Raw genomic sequence first — 20,740 nt, 5'->3', positions numbered from 1 at the left:
ATATCTTTATTTTTTTCTTTGCTTTATAAACTCTTAAATATTGGTATTTTTCTTTAAAAATACATTTTGTTTAGCAAAAAGCTGAAATAATTGCATTTTTTAAAGGAATTTTGTTAGAGATCAGATTCAGAAAGATTCTCAAAAACATACACGGAGTGTACATTTTTTTATTTTTTTATTTTTGCTTCAGTTTTTTTTATAAATTGGGTAGTGATAGACCGATATATCGGCCGATTTTGCGTTCCGATACGTGGCTGCTGTGTTCGCTGATTTTTTCCGGCATTATTTACAGACAGAGTGCTAGAAGCCGCAAGCGATCGCAGGTCATGTGAGTAAAAACAATCAACCTTTCCATGACAATATTGAAAGCTCGGCCTAACAGCTGATCATAGCTGGACAAAGCGGGTTTTTATTTCTCATCTCTATATATATTTGTAGAAGTAAAATGCTAGAAATCAATATCCTTTGCTGATAGTTCCTCGTCATTGTGGAGACTGCAGTTCATGGTTCCATAGCACCCTCACCTGTTTTTACTATTTGTTAAATGTAGTTTTTTTTTTTTTTTTAGTTCAATAAATGTTACTTTTTAAATTGAGACTTGTAACATTTGGCATCGTCGTGTCATTTTTATGATGTAAATTGAGTGAGCAAAAGCAGTATCGGCTCCAAATATAGGCTCAAGAAAATCCGCAGCCTGTATCGGTCAACGGCTAAGGCTGATGAAACAAAAATCGGTATCAACATCGGCACTAAAAAGTCCATATCGGTCAATCCCTAAAATTGGGTCAGTCGATAAGCAATCTAGTGGATAATTTGGTATTATACATTACCATAAAAACTCATCAGGAACACGTTTTTTCATGCAAATGTTTTCTCTTAATTGACGAGATAACTCTTTCCTTGCCATTGACGAGTTAAGTACATGGGTACTCATGCTGATTCTAGGACTGGGCAATGTATAAAAAAAATTATACCGATAATTCCCCATAAAATATTGCGATATACAATAAAATTGCATGATATTGCCACACAGACTTCAGCATACAACATTGAAGAACCGCAAGACTTATTTGAAAACATGCAGAGCAGTACCCTCGCGGTGAGAACGCAATGAGAGAGACCGAGTGTCGATATACGATAATATCGGCATAGGCCCAAGCCCTAATATGATCATTACCGTATATACCCGATTATAAGACGAGGGTTTTTTCCTAAAAAAGGATTAAAAATGGGGGGGTCGTCTTATATTCATGATATAGACAAAATCATGGGGGAAAGGGAGAAAGCAGGGGGACTCTGTACAGGGCCAACATAAGTTAGATGTGTTTGATTAAAAGCAGATGGGTATTTTCTATCCATCTATCTTCACATTACCACAGTTACATACATACATAGGCCTACATAATTATTGCATTTTTGTGGAAAGGTTATTCATTTTTGTCACTCATTCATTCATTTCTGAACTCATTCATTGACAGAGTGCACTTTATTTTGTGACAAATTAATCCAAATATTTGGTATATAAGGGTGTTAAAATGTTTTTTTCATGAATTGTCTCTTTCTGTTGAAAACCAGATTTTTTCCACAAAATCCCCCCCCCCCCCAAAAAAATAGGTCGGGAAAATGGGGGGGTCGTCTTATATTCAGGGTCGTCTTATATTTGGATACATACGGTAATAATAATTGTGCTTTAGTGCTTTTATTACATGTGCTTTTCATATGCTGTAGACCTATTTAAACACTGAAAAGTATTTTATATTTAAGTACTGTTATATAACCACCAGCCAGTAATGATACTAATAACAACAATTAGAAATATGTCGAACAAATCCCAGAACAAATAACACTAACGGTTTATGGCTCCATAAAAGTTTAAGCTGGAAATAAGTAATGATCTGCAAATTAGTAAATGAAGGTAGGTCTGTAAGTGCTTTAAACTGGGAGTTTATGGATTACTGCAACAAAAAACACAGACTACAAGCAAAAAGAGGGAAGTTACTGCACTAGTTATTTAACATGAGGTTTTGGGTGAAACTCAAAGAAAGAGGAAGACGTAAACATGTCAAGGAAATGCCAATATGCCAAACATTTACCCATTCTAACAACAGCAATGGTAGTTGACGGAAAAATAACACCGAGTATATTTTCAAAGAAATAGCTTGTTTATAAAAGCGTGAATCTCTCTAACAACAATCGGTCTTGAGAAAAATTAGAAAGAGCTTTGGTTTGGTTTAAAACATGTGCTGGCAACAGGAATGTCATGCCCCCCTCTCTTCACCAATCCATAAGTAGTAGAGAACGACAACAAGGTGTCACGAGAAACAGGAAAAGGAAACAGGATGTGCTGGCAAGAAAAAAAACACATCATAAAACGTGCAAAGTGCCCTCCCTCTGGTTTCCTACGGCTTCAGCGTTCTTTAAGCAAAACAGACTCCATGCTTCTTAAACGGCTTGTCGTTTAAGTTCCAGTTTTATGGTTTGACGTGGCCTTTTCAACTCTGCTTCTGTTTAAAGCCATTATTCTACCTTACAACCTTTCTCTTTGAATCAAAATCAGAGCATACTGCAGGCGAAACCTTTTAAACGTCAGGGAAACAGACGGAGATGAGTGTGACCCACGCTTTTCTAAAATACTGGAGAGCAGACACCGTCTGAATGGTGTATTGACGTGGTCTACGTGTATGTTTTTAAAACGTTCATCAGATCGTAGCAAAATGGGATTTGTAAATGAGCTCGCTCAAGTGCACCAGAGAGTGAAAGTATGTTATTGACAGATAACACTTGCTTGAATTCAAACATCTTAAGAAGTATTACACATGGTTGTAATCTAAAGCTCATGGGAGAGTGAGAACTTCAAACCTCTGATAAAATACGATACACTGTTGGACCAAAGAAACAAAAGCTACACCCTGACAAACTCTCAACACAAAAAATAGGGTGTGCCTGCAAAAACATGAGAATTGTGACCTCATTCTATTGTTTTCAAAGAAAAGACTAAGTATTCAATTTTCGAATGATTTAAAAAATATATATTCTGCTGTAATATCAATGCATTGCTTTCAACAACAAGTCCAGGACTTTTTAACCTCTTATCCGTTTAGGCAAAATATCTACTTAATAGCTATATTAAGTTGCTTTATAGCTAGAAATCTATAGACCATATAAGACATCCTTGCTCGTGCAACTTTCACCACATGCCATCATTGCTTCGCCTTAAAAAACGTTTAGGGTTTCATTTTTCTTGTGGCAAAACTAAACCACATCCAAAACATTTAGTTGCATGACAACTTGAGTAGGCCGGTTATGAGTATCAGCAGAGTAAATAATTTATGAGCATTGCTTTACAGTACCCTTACCGTACTTATAAAAAAATATGGATGCACTGATATATCAGCCAATAATCTGTATTGCATGTTTAACTTCAAAAACATGTATTTTTCATCCTTTTTAAACTTTTATCAGAAGTATTTTACATAGTTATTAGGCATGGGCCAGTTATTGGTTTCAAGGTATACCGAGGTTTTAAAGAGTCAAGGTTTCAAAACCACTAAAATTTTATGTGATACCGTTTTGAAGTTGTGTTTACACAAAATTAAGTTAAATAATGAAGTCATGAAATTGATTTGATGTTAACATTTAATATTATTAATATTAATACACTTTTATTTTATAATTTTTATACTTTTTTGAAAGAATATTATAATTTAAGGCCTTATTTTTGCCTGGCATACATGTTTATATGTTGCTTAAAATAAAATGTATTGTGTCCAGTTGAAAAATTGTTGTTTGTATATGCAGACATTTGAAACCCTATTCTAAAGACTGGGTCCATGATCTCTGAAAGCCAATGTTGACATTTGAAATCACCTAAACAAACACGCCCCTTCCCAATAGAATCTGGACCTTCTTTTGATAGACCCGCCCCACACATAAGCAACCCAGGCAACAATATCCTTTAGTAGACATGCACCTTACTGCTGATTGGCTACAAGTGTGTTTTGGTAGTCGTCCCGACCCTTTTCCAAAGCGTTTTTTCAGATATTGTGCACTCCACCTTTAACTCTTTCACCGCCATTGACGAGATATCTCGTCAATTAAGAGAAAACGCTTCCCCGCCAATGACGAGATTTTCCTTCTTTCGGCAATACCGCTATTATCCACCAGGTGGCACACCTTTTTAAACCCGGAAGTATTGCCCTATGGCAAGCGGCTGCATGTCCGTGTCTGTTTTAAAGATCGCTCTGAATGGGATCTCTATGAAAAGTCCGTCACAAAAATGGAATTATCTCTGCTTTTTGCTCAAAATGTGGTGTTTTTGCAGAAACCTACCCATATTCAAAAGCTGATTACAAAAGAACCACTAAAGGTAGGATGAAACAGTTTTTTTTGTTTGAAAGCAGATGGTCTGCTCATTCATTTGGTATATTGTTTGTTTATATATTTAAAGAAGAACATTTTCTGGAAGGCATTAAACTTTGGTGAAAATCATGAAAACCGCTGGCGCTCACTGGCAATTTTTTAAACGCTGGCGGTGAAAGAGTTAAGTAATAAAATATTTGTATTGACACACAATTTTGTAATGGTGCATCCCTAATAAAAACCAAAAATATCAAACAATCACCTCCTTCATGTCCTGGTGAAATCAAGAAGCCTACAATGCAACATGTCGAAGGTTGAAAGCAGATGCATGCAAACACTAAACAAATGCAGTCTGTATTTTATGCATAGACGATGCAAACCAACCTTTTCTTTCTTTAGGCAAAACCAACAAAACCTACACTGACAGTGAATATGTGTGCACTCCTGTGTCGTTACAACGCCTTGAGAATGGCAATGGAAACATTTTTAACACATCGTTTTTATACAAAAATCTATTCCTATTCAAACAGAGTATTGTCAAGTTAAATATTGCAATACTATTGATCTTTCTCCACCTTGTAGCTGACCCAAACCAGGAGCAGTCTATACAGACTTATCTACAGGGATGTCCACTACACAGTAATAGAAGAGACTCTTGGGCACTATACAAAGGTCTTATCAATTGCAATTACACTGGTAAATTACAAACTGGACTCGAGATAAAGCTATCCATGACTACAAATCTCTGCCGAGCCCTTAGAGATCGTGTTGTGATCTCAGGTAAGGGCATAGCAATCTATTTCAAAGAAAAAAAACATCTGCTTGATCTTTCAAAACAGACTCAATCTCAACAACATTATACCCCTTGAGAAGCTTGTGGATCGAACGTGATAACAATCCAGTGTCGAATGTACAATCAGCTATTGAACGGTCTTCCATCTCAGTGCATGTTATGGATTAATCAATGCAGTCCATGAGATCCACAACTGGCCCTGCAAAGCATCGTTCAAATTGTCATTTCCGGGGTAAACAAACAAAGAAGAAACAAACAGTAAAGTCTGATGGTAACATCACGTGTGGAGATCATCTCAACACGGCCTGTGTGACAGATGGTTGCTCATTTTGGCACTGAAAGGAAGCTTTCTGGAAACGGCATTATGGAAATGAAGGTTGACCTCCAAAGCTATTTGAAAGTGACATTGGCAGTACCAGCAAGGTGGTACAATCCTGAATGTTTTGAATGTTCTGGAGTAAAGGATACTGGCACGTAAACAGGAGAATATTCCTTAGCAGGTCACTTTAAATTAGTGCTGCACAATTAATCGCATCGCAATCGCAATCGCAATGTCAGCCTGTGCGATTATATGACAGCAAAATGTTGCAATTATATTAAATAAATAAATGTGTGGACTTGTTAACACAAACTTTCTGATAACAGTTTGATGATTTTTCTTGCTGTTTAAAAAAAGAAAGAAAAACGAACAAAAAAGGCAGTGCACGTGTGGCATGCACGTGTGTGGCGTGCATTGTCACTTGTGTGTGCGCAGCGCGGAAATACCAGAGCGAAGATGGATGCAGAGGAGATTGACAGTGATCTGGTAGCTGAAAAAAAACTATGTCTGTTGTATGGAGGTATTTTGGATTTAGGATTACTAACACTGAGCAGTTGCTACATCACGTGGCAATACAAAAACATTTCTAGTTTTACACATTTTAGCATTATCCCTAAACTGCGTGTGGATTTTCCTTAAAACCCATCAAGTTTACTCATGACACCATTTATTATAATCGCAATCGCACATTGCAATATTAGCATCAATAACCGCAATGGGATAAATTACCCAAATCGTGCAGCCCTACTTTAAATTTGTAAATAATTCATCCATTATGGAGCGGTTTCCCAGACAGGGTTTTTCCTAGTCCCACGTTTGAGCTGATTTAATAAAATAAAAAAGTATTGTGATTTATTTTAACATACAGGGGTGCGCGGGGCACAAACTAACGCAGGGTTAGTTGTAACACAGATTGTTTACATTGTTGCACAAGGATAAGCGTTTTTTTTTCCGGTATTTTTTCACGCTGCCAAAAGACGATCTCCCGCAAATTATTGGAAATGTACAATGTTTTTCCATAGAGTTATTGATGAACGAGTGTTTTGGTGGCATGTAAGTACATTTTTTGATCATATGTTTTTTTCGGTTTCTAAGTTGGGTGTGTAAGATACCAAATCCAATGCTATGTCATATTAATCAGTGTCTTGTTGACTAAACATAGCATCATTTTGAAATATGTATGCAGCTCTTAGGTGGGCTTTTTGGTGGGCTTGAAAATATTTTGACCCAGTGGGGTTAATTGTAACGCTGTGTTACAACTAACCCCTCAGCACTTACGATATGAAAACTGCTAATGTTAGCGTAATTCTTGCCGTTGTTTTAAATAGACTACACGAATGATTGCTGGCTGCCAACAAAATAAATGTGCCTGTCTTATCAAAAATCATGTGTCAAATTTATTTTTGTTCATATCTTTAATATTGATTGAATAAGGTCACGTCAAATATTGAAATCATAATAAAATGAATGGCTAAAATCAGACTTTGATGCTCATTATCTCAGAATTTGATTTTGAAACTGTAGTATGGTTATTACAGACTGGGTCACATATAAAAAAATGTTTTGTCATAATTGTGCTGCTTTTTTCTAACATTATTTAGACATTTGTATCCATTTATAATTGAACTATTGTTAGAAAAGGGCTGGATGAATGAATACAGTGTGGACCTGTCTATTATAGACAGATATATAAACAATATCCACTTCAAGTATATAGACAAAATAGAAAAAAATATTTGCCTGCAAACTAATTTTTTAGCATGTGTTACAACTAACCCCCTGCCTGTTACAATTAACTCCACCTATGGGGTAAGTTGTAACGTTTGCACTTCTGTCACATTTGGTGTAATTGTCCAAGAATGGTAAGTACTAGAAACAAACATCAAATGTTAATTTGTAGCAGAGATGTGTGTTGCTTGTTTAAAAATATAATTAATCAAACTCAAATATTTTTTGAATGATTGAGCCAAAACCAAAAATCATCATCATCGCTCTCCCCAATTGGAGACATTGTTTGATCTCAAGTTGCACACCTGTAGGGCTTTTTGTAAGGTATGTTTGTAAAAGATGACCTAATATAAATAAGGCCTCCATTGGGCCTTTTTCCCGGACAGGGATTCGAATAGTCCTAAACTAAAATAAATGTAAAACTGTCCAAACGGAAAACAAATTGCACTGACATATCTTAAAATATATGAGTGCGAGTGTTGACGCACATCAGTAGTGTTTATTTATAAATTATGCTTTTAAAAATATTTATTTATTTATTTGTATATGACAAACAGCCTGAAAAATTATTTAAACATTTTATTAAATTTAATCCAGTACTAATCTACAACTTAGCCTTTCGAATGGCACTTCTATAATGAAAGGAATATACGACAGGCTTCATCCATAAACTCTCTAGACTGTCCCGTGGCTCTAAAACATAATGTATCTTATCATAAATAAGATTAAACTGCAGATGACAAAAGCAAGAAGACTCTCTGGCTCAGAAAGAAGCTGTGTGTAAGCACATTGCCAAACAGCCGGATAACACTACTGCCTGCTGTGACACTGGACACCGGCTTGTGCCAACACAAACAAAACCCCCATCGTAAACCATTGTCTATCAAATCCAGATCACCATTGTGCCAAAGTGGTTGTAGGGAAAAAGACTCAATAAAGCCTTTGGCTTTAAACTGTGCGACACTGGATAAGCATCCGGAGCTAGAAACAGAAAAGCAGAAAATGTATAGCAAAGCTTTTGAAGGCCTTCAACAAACAATTGTATTAATTGTCATAAAACTAAATTTCCAGCACCTCCGAAAGCCACGTTTTCTGCACCATAACACTGCTTAGTGCACAACTTTTTGCTGGGTCATTAATACAACAGCAGCTATATACTGACAGTACATCATGGTTCAACAGCCACTGTGCTAAATGAGCACACAAGGGCTTAAAGCCGGACTCATGTGTTCGTCTGTGTTTTCTCTTTCCCTCTTCTCCCACTTATCTATTTTCTCTTGCACTTTCAAAAGATTGTGATTTTTTTAATTGCACATCTCAGGCTATGGACGATCACAGGACACCAGAGATCACTAGGTCACCTGGGATACGATTATTTCCAAATCACAAGCAGACATTGGTGGACATTTTGGAGAGAAAGACAGAATGAGAAGAACTATTTCCCCTTGCGTTTTATTAGAGGAAAAGAAGTGTGGATATACAGGAACTACATACTGTTCATACTATAGCATACTTTTCTTAGTTTCATTTTGCACATACTGTAGATACACTGTAATAAATGTTGCACTTACACTTTTATAAGTTTAATCAATTTGAAATATGTATTTCTCTCTAGTCTCAACTTTCTCGACTAGTGAGGTGTTGCTATAAATTATCAAAATAAAGTTGAAATAACTTAAGCTAATTCAACTTTATTTTTAGCAACTCCTCACTAGTCAAGAAAGTTTAAATGAATTGTTATTTCGAATTGATTAAACTTTAAAACGTAAGTGCAACAAGGAATTTTACAGTGTACAAGCATTTACATTTTATCTAAAGCAACTTATAGTGCATTATAAGGTAGGCTATACAAGGTATTTTTTATCAGTTTGTGTGTTCCCTGGGTTCGAACCCATGACCTTTTGCATTGCTGATGCAATGCTGTACCACTGAGCTACACAGGAACACAAGCACGGAATAAAAACTCCAATATAAGTGTGGTTACAATCTAAAAATGCTGGGTTATTGGTTATTTTCAACCAAGCACTGGGTCAAAAAGAGACGAACCTAGCCCATTGCTGGGTTGTTTCAACCCAAAATGCTGGGTTGTTTTTGGGTCAAATATAAATATTTTCTGGGTTAATTTATCCCAATGGTTGGGCTCAGCTCCCAGCGTTGGGTCAAAAGGGACAAACCCAACCCACTGGGTTGTCAGCCCAAAATGCTGGGTTTTTTATTCCATTGTTAGATCAAATATAAACATTTTCTGGGTTAATTTAACCCAGTGATTGGGCTCAGCTCCCAGCGTTGGGTCAAAAATGGACAATCCCAACCCACTGAGTTGTCAACCCAAAATGCTGGGTTTTTAACCCATTGGTAGGTCAAATATAAACATTTTCGGGGTTAATTTAACCCAGTGATTGGGCTCAGCTCCCAGCGTTGGGTCAAAAGGGACAAACCCAACCCACTGGGTTGTCATCCCAAAATGGTGGGTTTTTTAACCCATTGTTAGATCAAATATAAACATTTTCTGGGTTAATTTAACCCAGTGATTGGGCTCAGCTCCCAGCGTTGGGTCAAAAAGGACAAACCCAACCCATTTGGTTGTCAACCCAAAATGCTGGGTTTTTTAACCCATTGTTATATAAAATATAAACATTTTCTGGGTTAATTTAACCCAGTGATTGGGTTCAGCTCCCAGCGTTGGATCAAAAAGGACAAACCCAACCCAATGGGTTGTCAAACCAAAATGCTGGGTTTTTTAACCCATTGTTAGATCAAATATAAAAAAATTCTGGGTTAATTTAACCCAGTGATTGGGCTCAGTTCCCAGCGTTGGGTCAAAAAGGGACAAACCCAACCCACTGGGTTGTCATCCCAAAATGCTGGGTTTTTTAACCCATTGTTAGATCAAATATAAACATTTTCTGGGTTAATTTAACCCAGTGATTGGGCTCAGCTCCCAGCGTTGGGTCAAAAAGGACAAACCCAACCCAATTGGTTGTCAACCCAAAATGCTGGGGTTTTTAACCTATTGTTAGATCAAATATAAACATTTTCTGGGTTTATTTAACCCAGTGATTGCGCTTAGCTCCCAGCGTTGGGTCAAAAAGGGACAAACCCAACCCACTGGGTTCTCAACCCAAAATGCTGGGTTTTTAACCCATTGTTAGATCAAATATAAAAAAATTCTGGGTTAATTTAACCCATAACCCAGTGATTGGGCTCAGTTCCCAGCGTTGGGTCAAAAAGGGACAAACCCAACCCACTGGGTTCTCAACCGAAAATGCTGTTTTTTAACCCATTGTTAGGTCAAATATAAACATTTTCTGGGTTAATTTAACCCAGCATTAAAAATAACCCATTTTTTAGAGTAAAAGCATCATTCAGAGATTATTTGATTTCCAAAAAGGTCAAAACAATAAAGGAACACTGTAAAACAAAACAGTACTTATATTTGTGCTGAAACTGACTAAATCTACAGACGAAACTCTTAATCAAATAATCAATAAATTATTGATCCTCCCCCTATTCTCCTTGTATTCATTATATACTGTACTACAATGTGAATTTAAATCCCCTAAACAGTTGCTGACTGTGTATGAAATACTCGAACACTTTCTATTCCACAGATTCTGAGGGCTTAATAATTTTTTCACAGTTGGTTAGACTTAATTCATTAGAAAATTTGCAGTATACCGCACAAGATTTAATGCACTTATAAATGAGTTTGCATATACAGCATGATAGACCTCTGCACACCTCGAGGATACAGAAACAATAGATCATCTAGCATGGCACAGACTACATAAAAAGGAACACATGGCAATGATTGCATGTCCGCAATACACCAGGCAGGCATAATGCCTTGACTAAGCACTTCCATATGGTTCATAATGTGCTTCTTAGAGCATCTGTGGAAAAAAGCACCGCAGCCTCGTCTTTCTCTGTAAGCTGAAGCCTTGTGGCTGTTTGAGACCGCCCTGGTAATCTGGACTTCCAGTAAGGACTTACACTGAAGTGTGTGTTCCAATCTGCTTACATTTCATGTAGGACCCAGAAGCACAAAACAAGCTTTTTCCAGCTGCCTGGTCAGGTACAAAACCCTGACCAGCATATTCCAGGGCATCTTTTATTTAGGACCAGCGTACCATTAACCCAAGCTCTAAATTTATAATGATTAACCCTGCCTGACAAAACGTAGCCTTGGCCCAGCATGTTTTCAACAGTCTCTGTTGTAGCTATATGTGCCCGTGAGGGCACATTTACTATTCGAGAAATTGACGAGCACTCAAAACTGCCTGGAAACGGATGGCCCGAAAAAAGGTCTGGAGGTAATAGCGTGTGCAAGAGCCGTCTGGCACTGACTGACACAGAAGATTTTCAAAATGTGTATGCGTGCGATTGTAGCCAAGACTATTGCTGAAACTCATGTGGCCAGGGCGAAAGTTTTCTGAGTGGGCTTGATTATGAGGCAATACCATAGAGGACCTAAACATAGTTCCTACTGACAGCCCTGTCTTTACTGCAGAAGAGCGGCTGTGACGAGCATAATGTACTTCACACTTTTTGGCAGGTCTTTATGGGAAATAAATTAATACTGTGTATATTCTACTAGCACTTCCCAAGCTAAATTATGTGGGTCTGCACTGTAAATCCTCAGACAATCCATACAGTTGAGCGCAATTGACTACGCAGAACTTACTACACAACAGTAAATCTGATAAAATCATAAAACAATTAAACAGTCTTTACCTCCACTAGTATAAGAATGAGTATCAAGATTTAGAAAAATCAATTTGGGGATAAAATTTACATAGGTGAGACAAATAAACTGTTGAAATCTGTTACCTACTGAATTTAATTGTTAATATTATTATTGGGGGGGGGGGGTTTAAAGCTATTTCATGCATTCAGACTTATTAACACTGTTTAGGAGTTGGATTCCTCGTTCTAAACTTGGGTAAAGTGTAAAAAAAGCAGATGGGCAATTTCAGTGCAGAAAGTACTCTGGAAGTCCTTATATGGGCACTTTAACCGAAATAGCACACACACGCACAAACCAACCAAGAGTTGAAACGAAATCAACGTCACCAAAGAAGTGTGTTGTTTGTGAGGGAAATTTAAACTTGTTTGGCTTCCCAAATTATGGAAACAATGGATGTAGTTTGTTTATCCAGGGCAGCAGTGGAGTTTTGTATGCGTGTTTGTTTAACACTGGATTTCATTGAAATTGGGCGGCCCCAAATGGGTAATGAGTCACATGCGGTAAGTAAAACTGCATCAAATGTCTGTTCGGTGCATCAAAAATCGGTGCGTAAGTGCACACAACATAAGCGACACGAACAAGGAGTGAATCATACGTTATCCAGAATAGTGCCCCATAGTGCGATCATCCTATTGTCAGCCTGTAAGATCGCCGATACACAACAGTATTGGGGGGCGGGGCAACAGTTCACTCATTTACTCAAGTGTAGGGGCGGCAGTGGTTCAGTGGTCTATGTAGGTCTACAATGTTTGAATGTGTGAGTAAATGGGTGAATGTGAGGCAATATATGTAAAGCGCTTTGGATGGCCATGGGTCTATGAAAGAGCTATATAAATGCAGTCCATTTTACCATTTACCATTTGTTTATTTGTACATCTTTTACTCATTTATGACAAGCAACTGGATAGGTGAACAAAAAAGAAGCCGATTTACTCTAAGGGAAGCTGGCAACACTGCCATGAGCGCAACCTCCTTAAATCTGATACCATTAATCCACGCGTCAACATTGATGCCCAGGCACTCTGAAATTTCTTGTTGCCAGGGAGCGGGAACAACACACTTGCTGGTTTTAAAACACTGTGTGCCTTACAACCTCTCTAATACAAGGAAATGTCAGAGCCATGCGTATTACAAGCTCAGGTTCCACGCAGCACGCATAACAAGCTATCTCGTGCATAGAGAAGTCCACAAGCTCTCTAATGTGGGAACAAGCACCCCATATGCATTGGTGTGCGGGAATGTTAATGTGAAACTATGATGATAATAATAATAGCATAATAATAATTAAAAACTATAGGGGCAAACATGCCAACTATCATCATGAAGGCCCACTATCGGCCCTAATCCAGAGATAGTGGGATAATGTTTTGTGTGTGTGTGCTGCTTGCTCATGACTCGCTACACTCGCTGTACACCTCCATGAACTCAGGCTAATTTGGAAAGAATCAGTAAAGCTGATCTGTCTTTTATAAATCTGATAAAACTAAAGACTTTTTAGATATATGAAGGATGTAATACTACTCTATAGGTACTCAAGATTAACATCAGATAAGCAGGAACAGCAAGTGTTATGTGAGCTGTGAAAAAGTGACTACATTGCCTACCAACTGTAAAAAATTAACTTTAACTTTATTGTATCATTCGTGAAATGAGTTAAAAGTCTACATACGCACATATGGCATATAATGTAGCATGTACACATTCCAGTGTGAAAACAATTGCTGCCTCCTCAGAGTTATTTATGCATATCACAAACCTCGCAGAAAGATGGACTGTCCTTCATAAATGCTTTATTTCCAGATTAGCATGCATGCCCACTCACAACCTGTGCTTATCAGCTTTAAAATAGACGTGTGTCAAGAGGGTGACATGCAACGCAAAAACATTCCTTCAGAGGGAAAAAAGCTACATTAATGCTTCAACACCACCGCCGAGGATCAAGGTTGTGTAAAAAACAGTTTTATGCCATGCGGCCATGCTATCACCCGATGCAGTCCAACATTTCGCCAGAAATCGCTGTTTGCACACTTGAAAGCAGAAAAACCACAAACCCAGACTGAGCTTGTTAAGTCTGAGGGACCGAAGAGAAATTTAAAGCCTTTTCATGGAGGTCACCCAAACACCTGCGCTGCACTGATTGACAGTTCTGACTGCTTACCAATTTACTGTTGGTAAGAGATGTGAAGCCGACGGCTGCTGTGCGTGCATGAATCATAGTTTCATGGTCAGGGAGACACTTCGGATTCATACTCACCAAACAGATTGCTGGAGTGGCCCTGCTTTGAGACAGGACGCAGTTCGTTGGAGCCCCAGGCGTAGCGCTTGTAATTGTCCCAAGAAAATTGCATCATCTGAAGAGAGAATGACAAAAAGATGGGGTTACACTTGTGATTTTTGATTCATTCTGAGAGAAAGATTGCAAAGTAAAAACATCTGACACAGAACTTGGATGCAGAAGGAAGATGTGAACACAGAAAACTGAAAAATGGACTATGGATTGTTTAGATATTTTTATTAATATATTGGTTGAGTGAAGCTGGGTTAAGAAAAGAAGCATACAATACAACTGGTATAGGGGATTTGAGTGTTTCTGAACAAGTCACTTTATTTAAACGGATAGCTCACACAAAAATAAAAGTTTTGTCATCATTTACTTAGCTTCATGTTGTTCTTAACCTGTATGAGCTTCTTTACTAGGTTCGTATCACGGTTTTAGGGTCACGTCTTTCGGCTTTTTTTCTGTGTGGTTCTTCTTGTTGTTTTTTCTTTTAATCTAAGTAAAGCTATATGATAAATAGCTTAATTATCCAAAATTTAGGTTACAGTATTAACAAAACTGTTATATCATGTAATCATGCACAAACTGAATTTGACTTGACTTCAAGCACATTATTGGGACCATCTCTGAAGAAAGCTTGGTGAGATTTTGATACATGACTTTTCATTTACTTGGCAAAAAAAGGAGAACATGTATTGCTACTGTATCTCTACAGGAATGCATGTGCCTTTTAGCACACAATGGTTGAACTTGAAGCACACAGAGATTAAACTGAAGAATTAACTTGCATTTATCAAACTGCCAACTTCAGTGTAGCTTTAAGCCTTGTTAACACTCGACTTGTTTATAACTTTGCGTGCGGCTCCGCAAACCCAAGAAGCACAAGTTCCAGGCGAATCTAGCCGAGCATGATGTCTCATCACGCCGGCACCCAGTCTGTGAGTCGAGTATAAACACCTCCCCAAATGGAGGCTCGCGCTGTATACAGACAAAAGTATACGAGGCTTCAGGTAACATGCGGGCATGAGGCTACATTGCGCATGCGTCAAACCATGCAACACACACATGCTCCGAACCGAGACAAGCGAACCGAATGGTTCAGATGTTTTTTCACGTACCGTGCCACCCTTATTAAATATAAAAGAAGATTTTTTTTTAAAGTTAGCAAACAGTTGATGGTACCCATTTAGTTCCATAGTATTTGTTTTTCCTACAATGGAAGTTAACGGGTATCGTCAAATGGTTTCCATCATTTATCAACATATATTTAGAAAAACATAAAAGGTGAGTAAATGATGACAGAAGTTTCATTTGCGTAAACTTTCTCTAAATGATAAAAACCCCACTGAAACTGTAATAAATGATTCTGTAATACAGAAAAGAAAATATACTGTCATCCAAAATGTCATCAGTAGCTCAAGTAATGTTTTCACAAGTCATACAGGTTTCCAAAACTGGCCATTCGCCTTCTTTTGTTTAAAAAAACAGATAATCATACCCCAAACTTAGCCAGATATTATCATGTCAAATAGCATACTGCAAAAAATGACTTTCTTACTTAGTATTTTTTGTCTTGTTTTCATACAAATATCTAAAAATTCTTAAATCAGGATGTATTTTCTTGATGAGCAAAATGACCTAAGAAAATAAGTCTAGTTTTATACAAGAAATATACAATTTAAAAGTAAATTTGTGCTTTTTCTTACACCATTAGCAGATTTATTTTTTGCTTGTTTTAAGCACAAATTCATAAAATCTGGTGGGTTCCAGAAATACATGATTGAGTTGAGTTCATTTTGAAAACACCTTGCACTGATATATTTTAACATGTATCAGTACCATTGTTTTGCCTCAAAATGCACATCAGTAATTTTTTGTAAGGCTTGTTTATAAAAACTACTGAAATGTCCTAAAAAAGTTAAAGGGGATCGCACACCGGCCAAGCGGGTCAGCGTCGTGCCGCGTCGAGTTGTGTCTAGGACAACTCGGAGGTATTGTAAACCGGAAGTGTACATTAAATAGCGTGAGCTTCGTCAGATAACGTTTACTTAAAAATGCAAATATACGTTAGCAGCCAATGTTAATCGTTAATGATTTGGGACAAACAGGATGTTATTTAATGTTAAACTATGTGAGTGGCGCTGTGTGGCGCGACAGGGATTTGAGCAACTTCCTGAGTCACAGCTAGGCGGCACGGACAGGCGCCACCTGGCGGCGGCGGTGTGCATATACTCATAGAAAACAATGTATTCGATTTTTTTTAAACGGCGCGGCGCTGAGCGGAGCGGCGGTGTGCGATCCCCTTAAGACCTACACTGCAAAAATGATTTTCAAGAAAAAAAAAATCTTGGTATTTTTGTCTTGTTTTCAGTAAAAATATCTAAAAATAATTTAAATTATGATGCTTTTTCTTGATGAGCAAAACGACCCAAGAAAATAAGTCTAGTTTTAAGACCAAAAACATCAAATTTAAGTGATTTTTTGCATAAAACAAGCAAAAAATCTGCCAATGGGGTAAGCAAAAAAATATTGAAAATTTTTCCTAAACACTAAATTCAAGAAAAATTCGAGAAAAATCTGCTTACCCCATTGGCAGATTTTTTTGCTTGTTTTATGCACAAAATCACTTAAATTTGATATTTTTGGTCTAAAAACTAGACTTATTTTCTTGGGTCGTTTTGCTCATCAAGAAAAAGCATCTTAATTTAAGAATTTTTAGATATTTTTACTGAAAACAAGACAAAAATACTAAGAATTTATTTTATTGAAAATAATTTTTTGCAGTGTAGTACTGGATTAATATAAACCCTGTCTGGGAAACCGCCCCATCATGTTTTTTGTCTAAAAACTAGACTTATTTTCTTAGAACATTATTTGGTTATTAAAAAAATGCATCTTACTTCAAGAATTTTTTGATACTTGTACTGAAAACAAGACAAAGATACTAAAGAAGACAGTGACGAAACATTTATACAACAGGGAAGTCAACCTATTAATGGCACAATTATAACGGTCTCAAGCTGGTACATCAAACTGGGATATGAAACAGATATATTAGTGTGCGGCATATTCGGTAGAGACCACACCTGCAAATGCATAATACAGTATAGATTTTTTAAAAGAGAGGCCACAAGTCAAGCTAAAATTTCCACATGTACACCACTATTTTACTTAACACTGCACTGTAAAAAATCCAATTAATGAAATGTTGGACGGGCAAAAATATATAAGTTAAACCAATTTTTTTGTTTGAGCTAGTTGAGAAGACATTATTTTAAGTCTAGATAAATCTGCGTTTAAAACATTAAATGAATGGTTATTTTCAAATCCAGTCAACATTCAGAATGGCTAATGTTGACTGAACTAATTAAGACAAATCAGGTAAATATGTGGAGTTATGACAGCTATGTTTCCTGACAGCAAAATGCTCACAATATTACTGTTATTTGGTAACAAAATGTAATTGTAAGAGTTTTTGAGGCGTAAATGTATGTGCTTAAAGTTTAAATATGCGGTCGGTTAATAAAGATAGCGTCTATTTAAAAGTGTGCTCGGACACTTTCGGACGGAGCTTAGCTCCATGTGAGCTCCATATGAGCTCCAGAAAATCACCAGCGCTTAAGCGCTCACACCCCGCCCAGCGCAGCCTCGCCTCGGCAAGCGCATCAGAAATCGACTGCTGACTCTGATATCTCTGTGGCGTTTAAACATGATTTAATTCATTTTAATTTCTCATACTTAACAATGAAAGGGTTATGTTTTAAATCATATTTTATGATTGCACTTAATTGATATCGCTGTTGAGTGATGTTTCATATCTTTTACTTTATAACCGGACTGCATGCGAATTTGATCAGAGCTGAAGGAGCGGATGGAGAAATAGTCCCAATATCATAACAATCTTAAATAAAACTTCTAAATATACCCGTGTGTGTACCCGTGTGCGTGACCCGCTCGCGCGCGTGTGTGTATGTACAATATGTGCGTGAGTTTTTAATTTAAAATGTCTTAACTCGGAAGGATCTGGATCACAGGTCATTTCATCTGAGATTAAACCGCACCTAACAGCAGGAATCACTCACTGTTTTACACAAGGACACAAGTCATCAGCCGTTTCCTCAAGTTCACGTCAGGTAAGTGTTTGTAAATAAATGTTAATTTTAGACTATATTAATTGGCAAAGACGCAAATACTCGACGTTTTTGTAAAGATATAAGTTATATAAAGGTGTGTTATGTTATGTGTCCGAGTTAAAGTGGAGCTATTTTAGTTAAGATTACCGGACAGGGTTTATTACTCCGTCTTAATTATAATTGGGACATTTTTACAAACAAACCTTATAAAATACAATACTGGCGTGCATTTTGAGACAAAACAATAGCACTCATATGTTAAGAGATGTCAGTATTTTAGTCAGTGATAAGCCCTGTCCGAGAAAACCGCCCAATAGTGTTTCATTCAATTACGTGTGATGTCTGAGGGAAATTTGGCAATTTTAGGGTATAAAGTCTTTCACCGTCAAGCTTTATTATCTTAAACATGTATTTATGTATTTATTTGTATTCCTCTGTTTATCAAACCAGAGCGGTGATGTGGAGAGAGGCAGACCAGAGGGATGCATGGCGAAAGAAGTTAAATGGCCCTGGAGATGTTCTGACTGATTTTGGAGTGCTTTTTGGACTGTTTTATGCCTTCTATAAAGAGAAGACTTAATTCTGTATGTTCAGTCTGTATGATAAGTGAATAAAGCTTTTGTTTTTATGTGACTGAAGTTAATTATTTGTTAACAACACCAGCATAAATTATTTGATAAATAATTTTAAAAAGTTTATTAAAAATTTCCAAATAATAAATATTAATTGAAGTAACACATAAAACATTGAGTAAATACTTAAATTTTAATTGACAGAGTCTTTACTGTAAGTTTTTAAAGATTCAACTGATTAAAACATTTTAGTTGAATGAACTATAAAGCTAGTTGAGCAAACATACTTTTTTATATTTGAGTCAAGTTTGGGCCAACTAAAAAACATCAATCCAGGTAACACTTTGGAGTCAGAAATTGAGTGAACGTAAACTTTCTGTGGAACTAGTTACTAAAAAATAATTCATTGAGCCAACAATTTATTTTTTACAGTGTGCATGGAGACACTGCTGTTAAAAAACCATGCACTAAAGGAAACAAGCGAACAGGAAACTTGGTAAATGGCTTTGACATTGGAGAAATCACTCTAGTTGGAAAGCTTTCAAGTTTATAACAGACTCAATTTGGCCACAGACAAAGCAGACTGCTTTAATTGTCTTTTTGTTTACTTAAAACGTTTTTTTTTTTTTTTTTAAGTGGACGAAGAAAGGAAAATGACTGCAGTATTAGCTAATGATGTGTGCAGTGTGAAGAAAACAAAGATAAGCAGAAATAAACAGAAGTCATTATTCACTATGACAAGATGATGATGATGATCCTACAGACACATAAAGGATGAAATATTAACAGTAATTTGTGTGTTAAATAATCCATCGCCAGTTCATTTGTAAACCTAAAAAGAGCTTTAAGACCACAGCACTTGCTCTCCTCTTGGGTGCCAGTTAGCAGGTCCAGAGAAACAGACCGGCTGTTATCCCCAGGGAGCATTAGACAGCCCCAAAAATGGGGGAATAAAGCTCCTCACACTCATCAGGTCTAAATAGAGTAATTTGCTGTCGCGGCAGTCTTCGAGTATCAGCCAACTGGCTCCGGTGAAATTAGATCACTTTATCGACTGCTAGTCTAACTTTAAGTGTATCCTAATCATATAACTCTCTTTGCTTTCAAAGATAGCAACTCAACACCAAACACACTGATTGAAAAAGAAAAGATAAAGAAGTAGTAACGAAGTCTTTTGCTGAGGGATTCAGGTTACTGATAAGCAGAGGACAAAGCCTGCAAGTTTTGCAGGTGCCCATACTGGCCATTACCAGAACTTTCTAAACTGTTATCAGGAAGCATCAAGGCGCTGCTGAAGAATCTACAACCTAACATTTTAGCTTATATTTTAGCTTGCAGTCTAAATCGAACATAATAGACATTTCTCTGTTAGAATGCAACAATAAACAAGACTAAATGTTTGTGCAGTCTTAACTGAAATTAGCTTTCACTGACATCTTAAAACATATCAGTGCTAGTGCCTTTCAAAACTAGTAATAAGGTATGTTTTGTAAGGTATGTTGGTAAAAATTACTTAGGGCGCACTTATATTAGGCACGGTTGCCTGAGTCGTATTTTGAGTCGTTTAGGACATGATGACACACACAGCCCTGTCATATTGCTTGGTCGATCTATCCCCTTAGACAACGTTCAAACTGACATTTCGCTTAAAGCAACACCAAAGAGTTTTTTTTACCTTAAAATAACGTTTCCAAAAAAGTTTCAGTGGTTCATCCACTCAAAACAGGGTGAATGGCACTTTCACATTCGCTTTGCAGCCCTCTATCGGCCAAAACCGCACTAAAGAAGTTTCCAACCGTCGGGTAGTGGTC

At 37.1% G+C, this 20,740-nt stretch overlaps 1 protein-coding gene across 1 annotated transcript in view; it reads right to left on the bottom strand.

The window, feature by feature from the left end:
• Positions 1–20,740, bottom strand: part of man1a1 (mannosidase, alpha, class 1A, member 1) — a 176,581-nt gene that overhangs the window by 129,962 nt on the left and 25,879 nt on the right. The window contains exon 2 of the mRNA XM_065256245.2: positions 14,201–14,297. Coding sequence (XP_065112317.1) covers positions 14,201–14,297 — 97 coding nt within the window. The remainder of the gene's footprint in view (positions 1–14,200; positions 14,298–20,740) is intronic.

Source organism: Paramisgurnus dabryanus, chromosome 12, assembly GCF_030506205.2.
Source record: "Paramisgurnus dabryanus chromosome 12, PD_genome_1.1, whole genome shotgun sequence".
Taxonomy (NCBI): domain Eukaryota; kingdom Metazoa; phylum Chordata; class Actinopteri; order Cypriniformes; family Cobitidae; genus Paramisgurnus; species Paramisgurnus dabryanus.
Note: the sequence above shows the minus strand (reverse complement) of the source record. Positions and strands in the feature narration are given on the sequence as shown.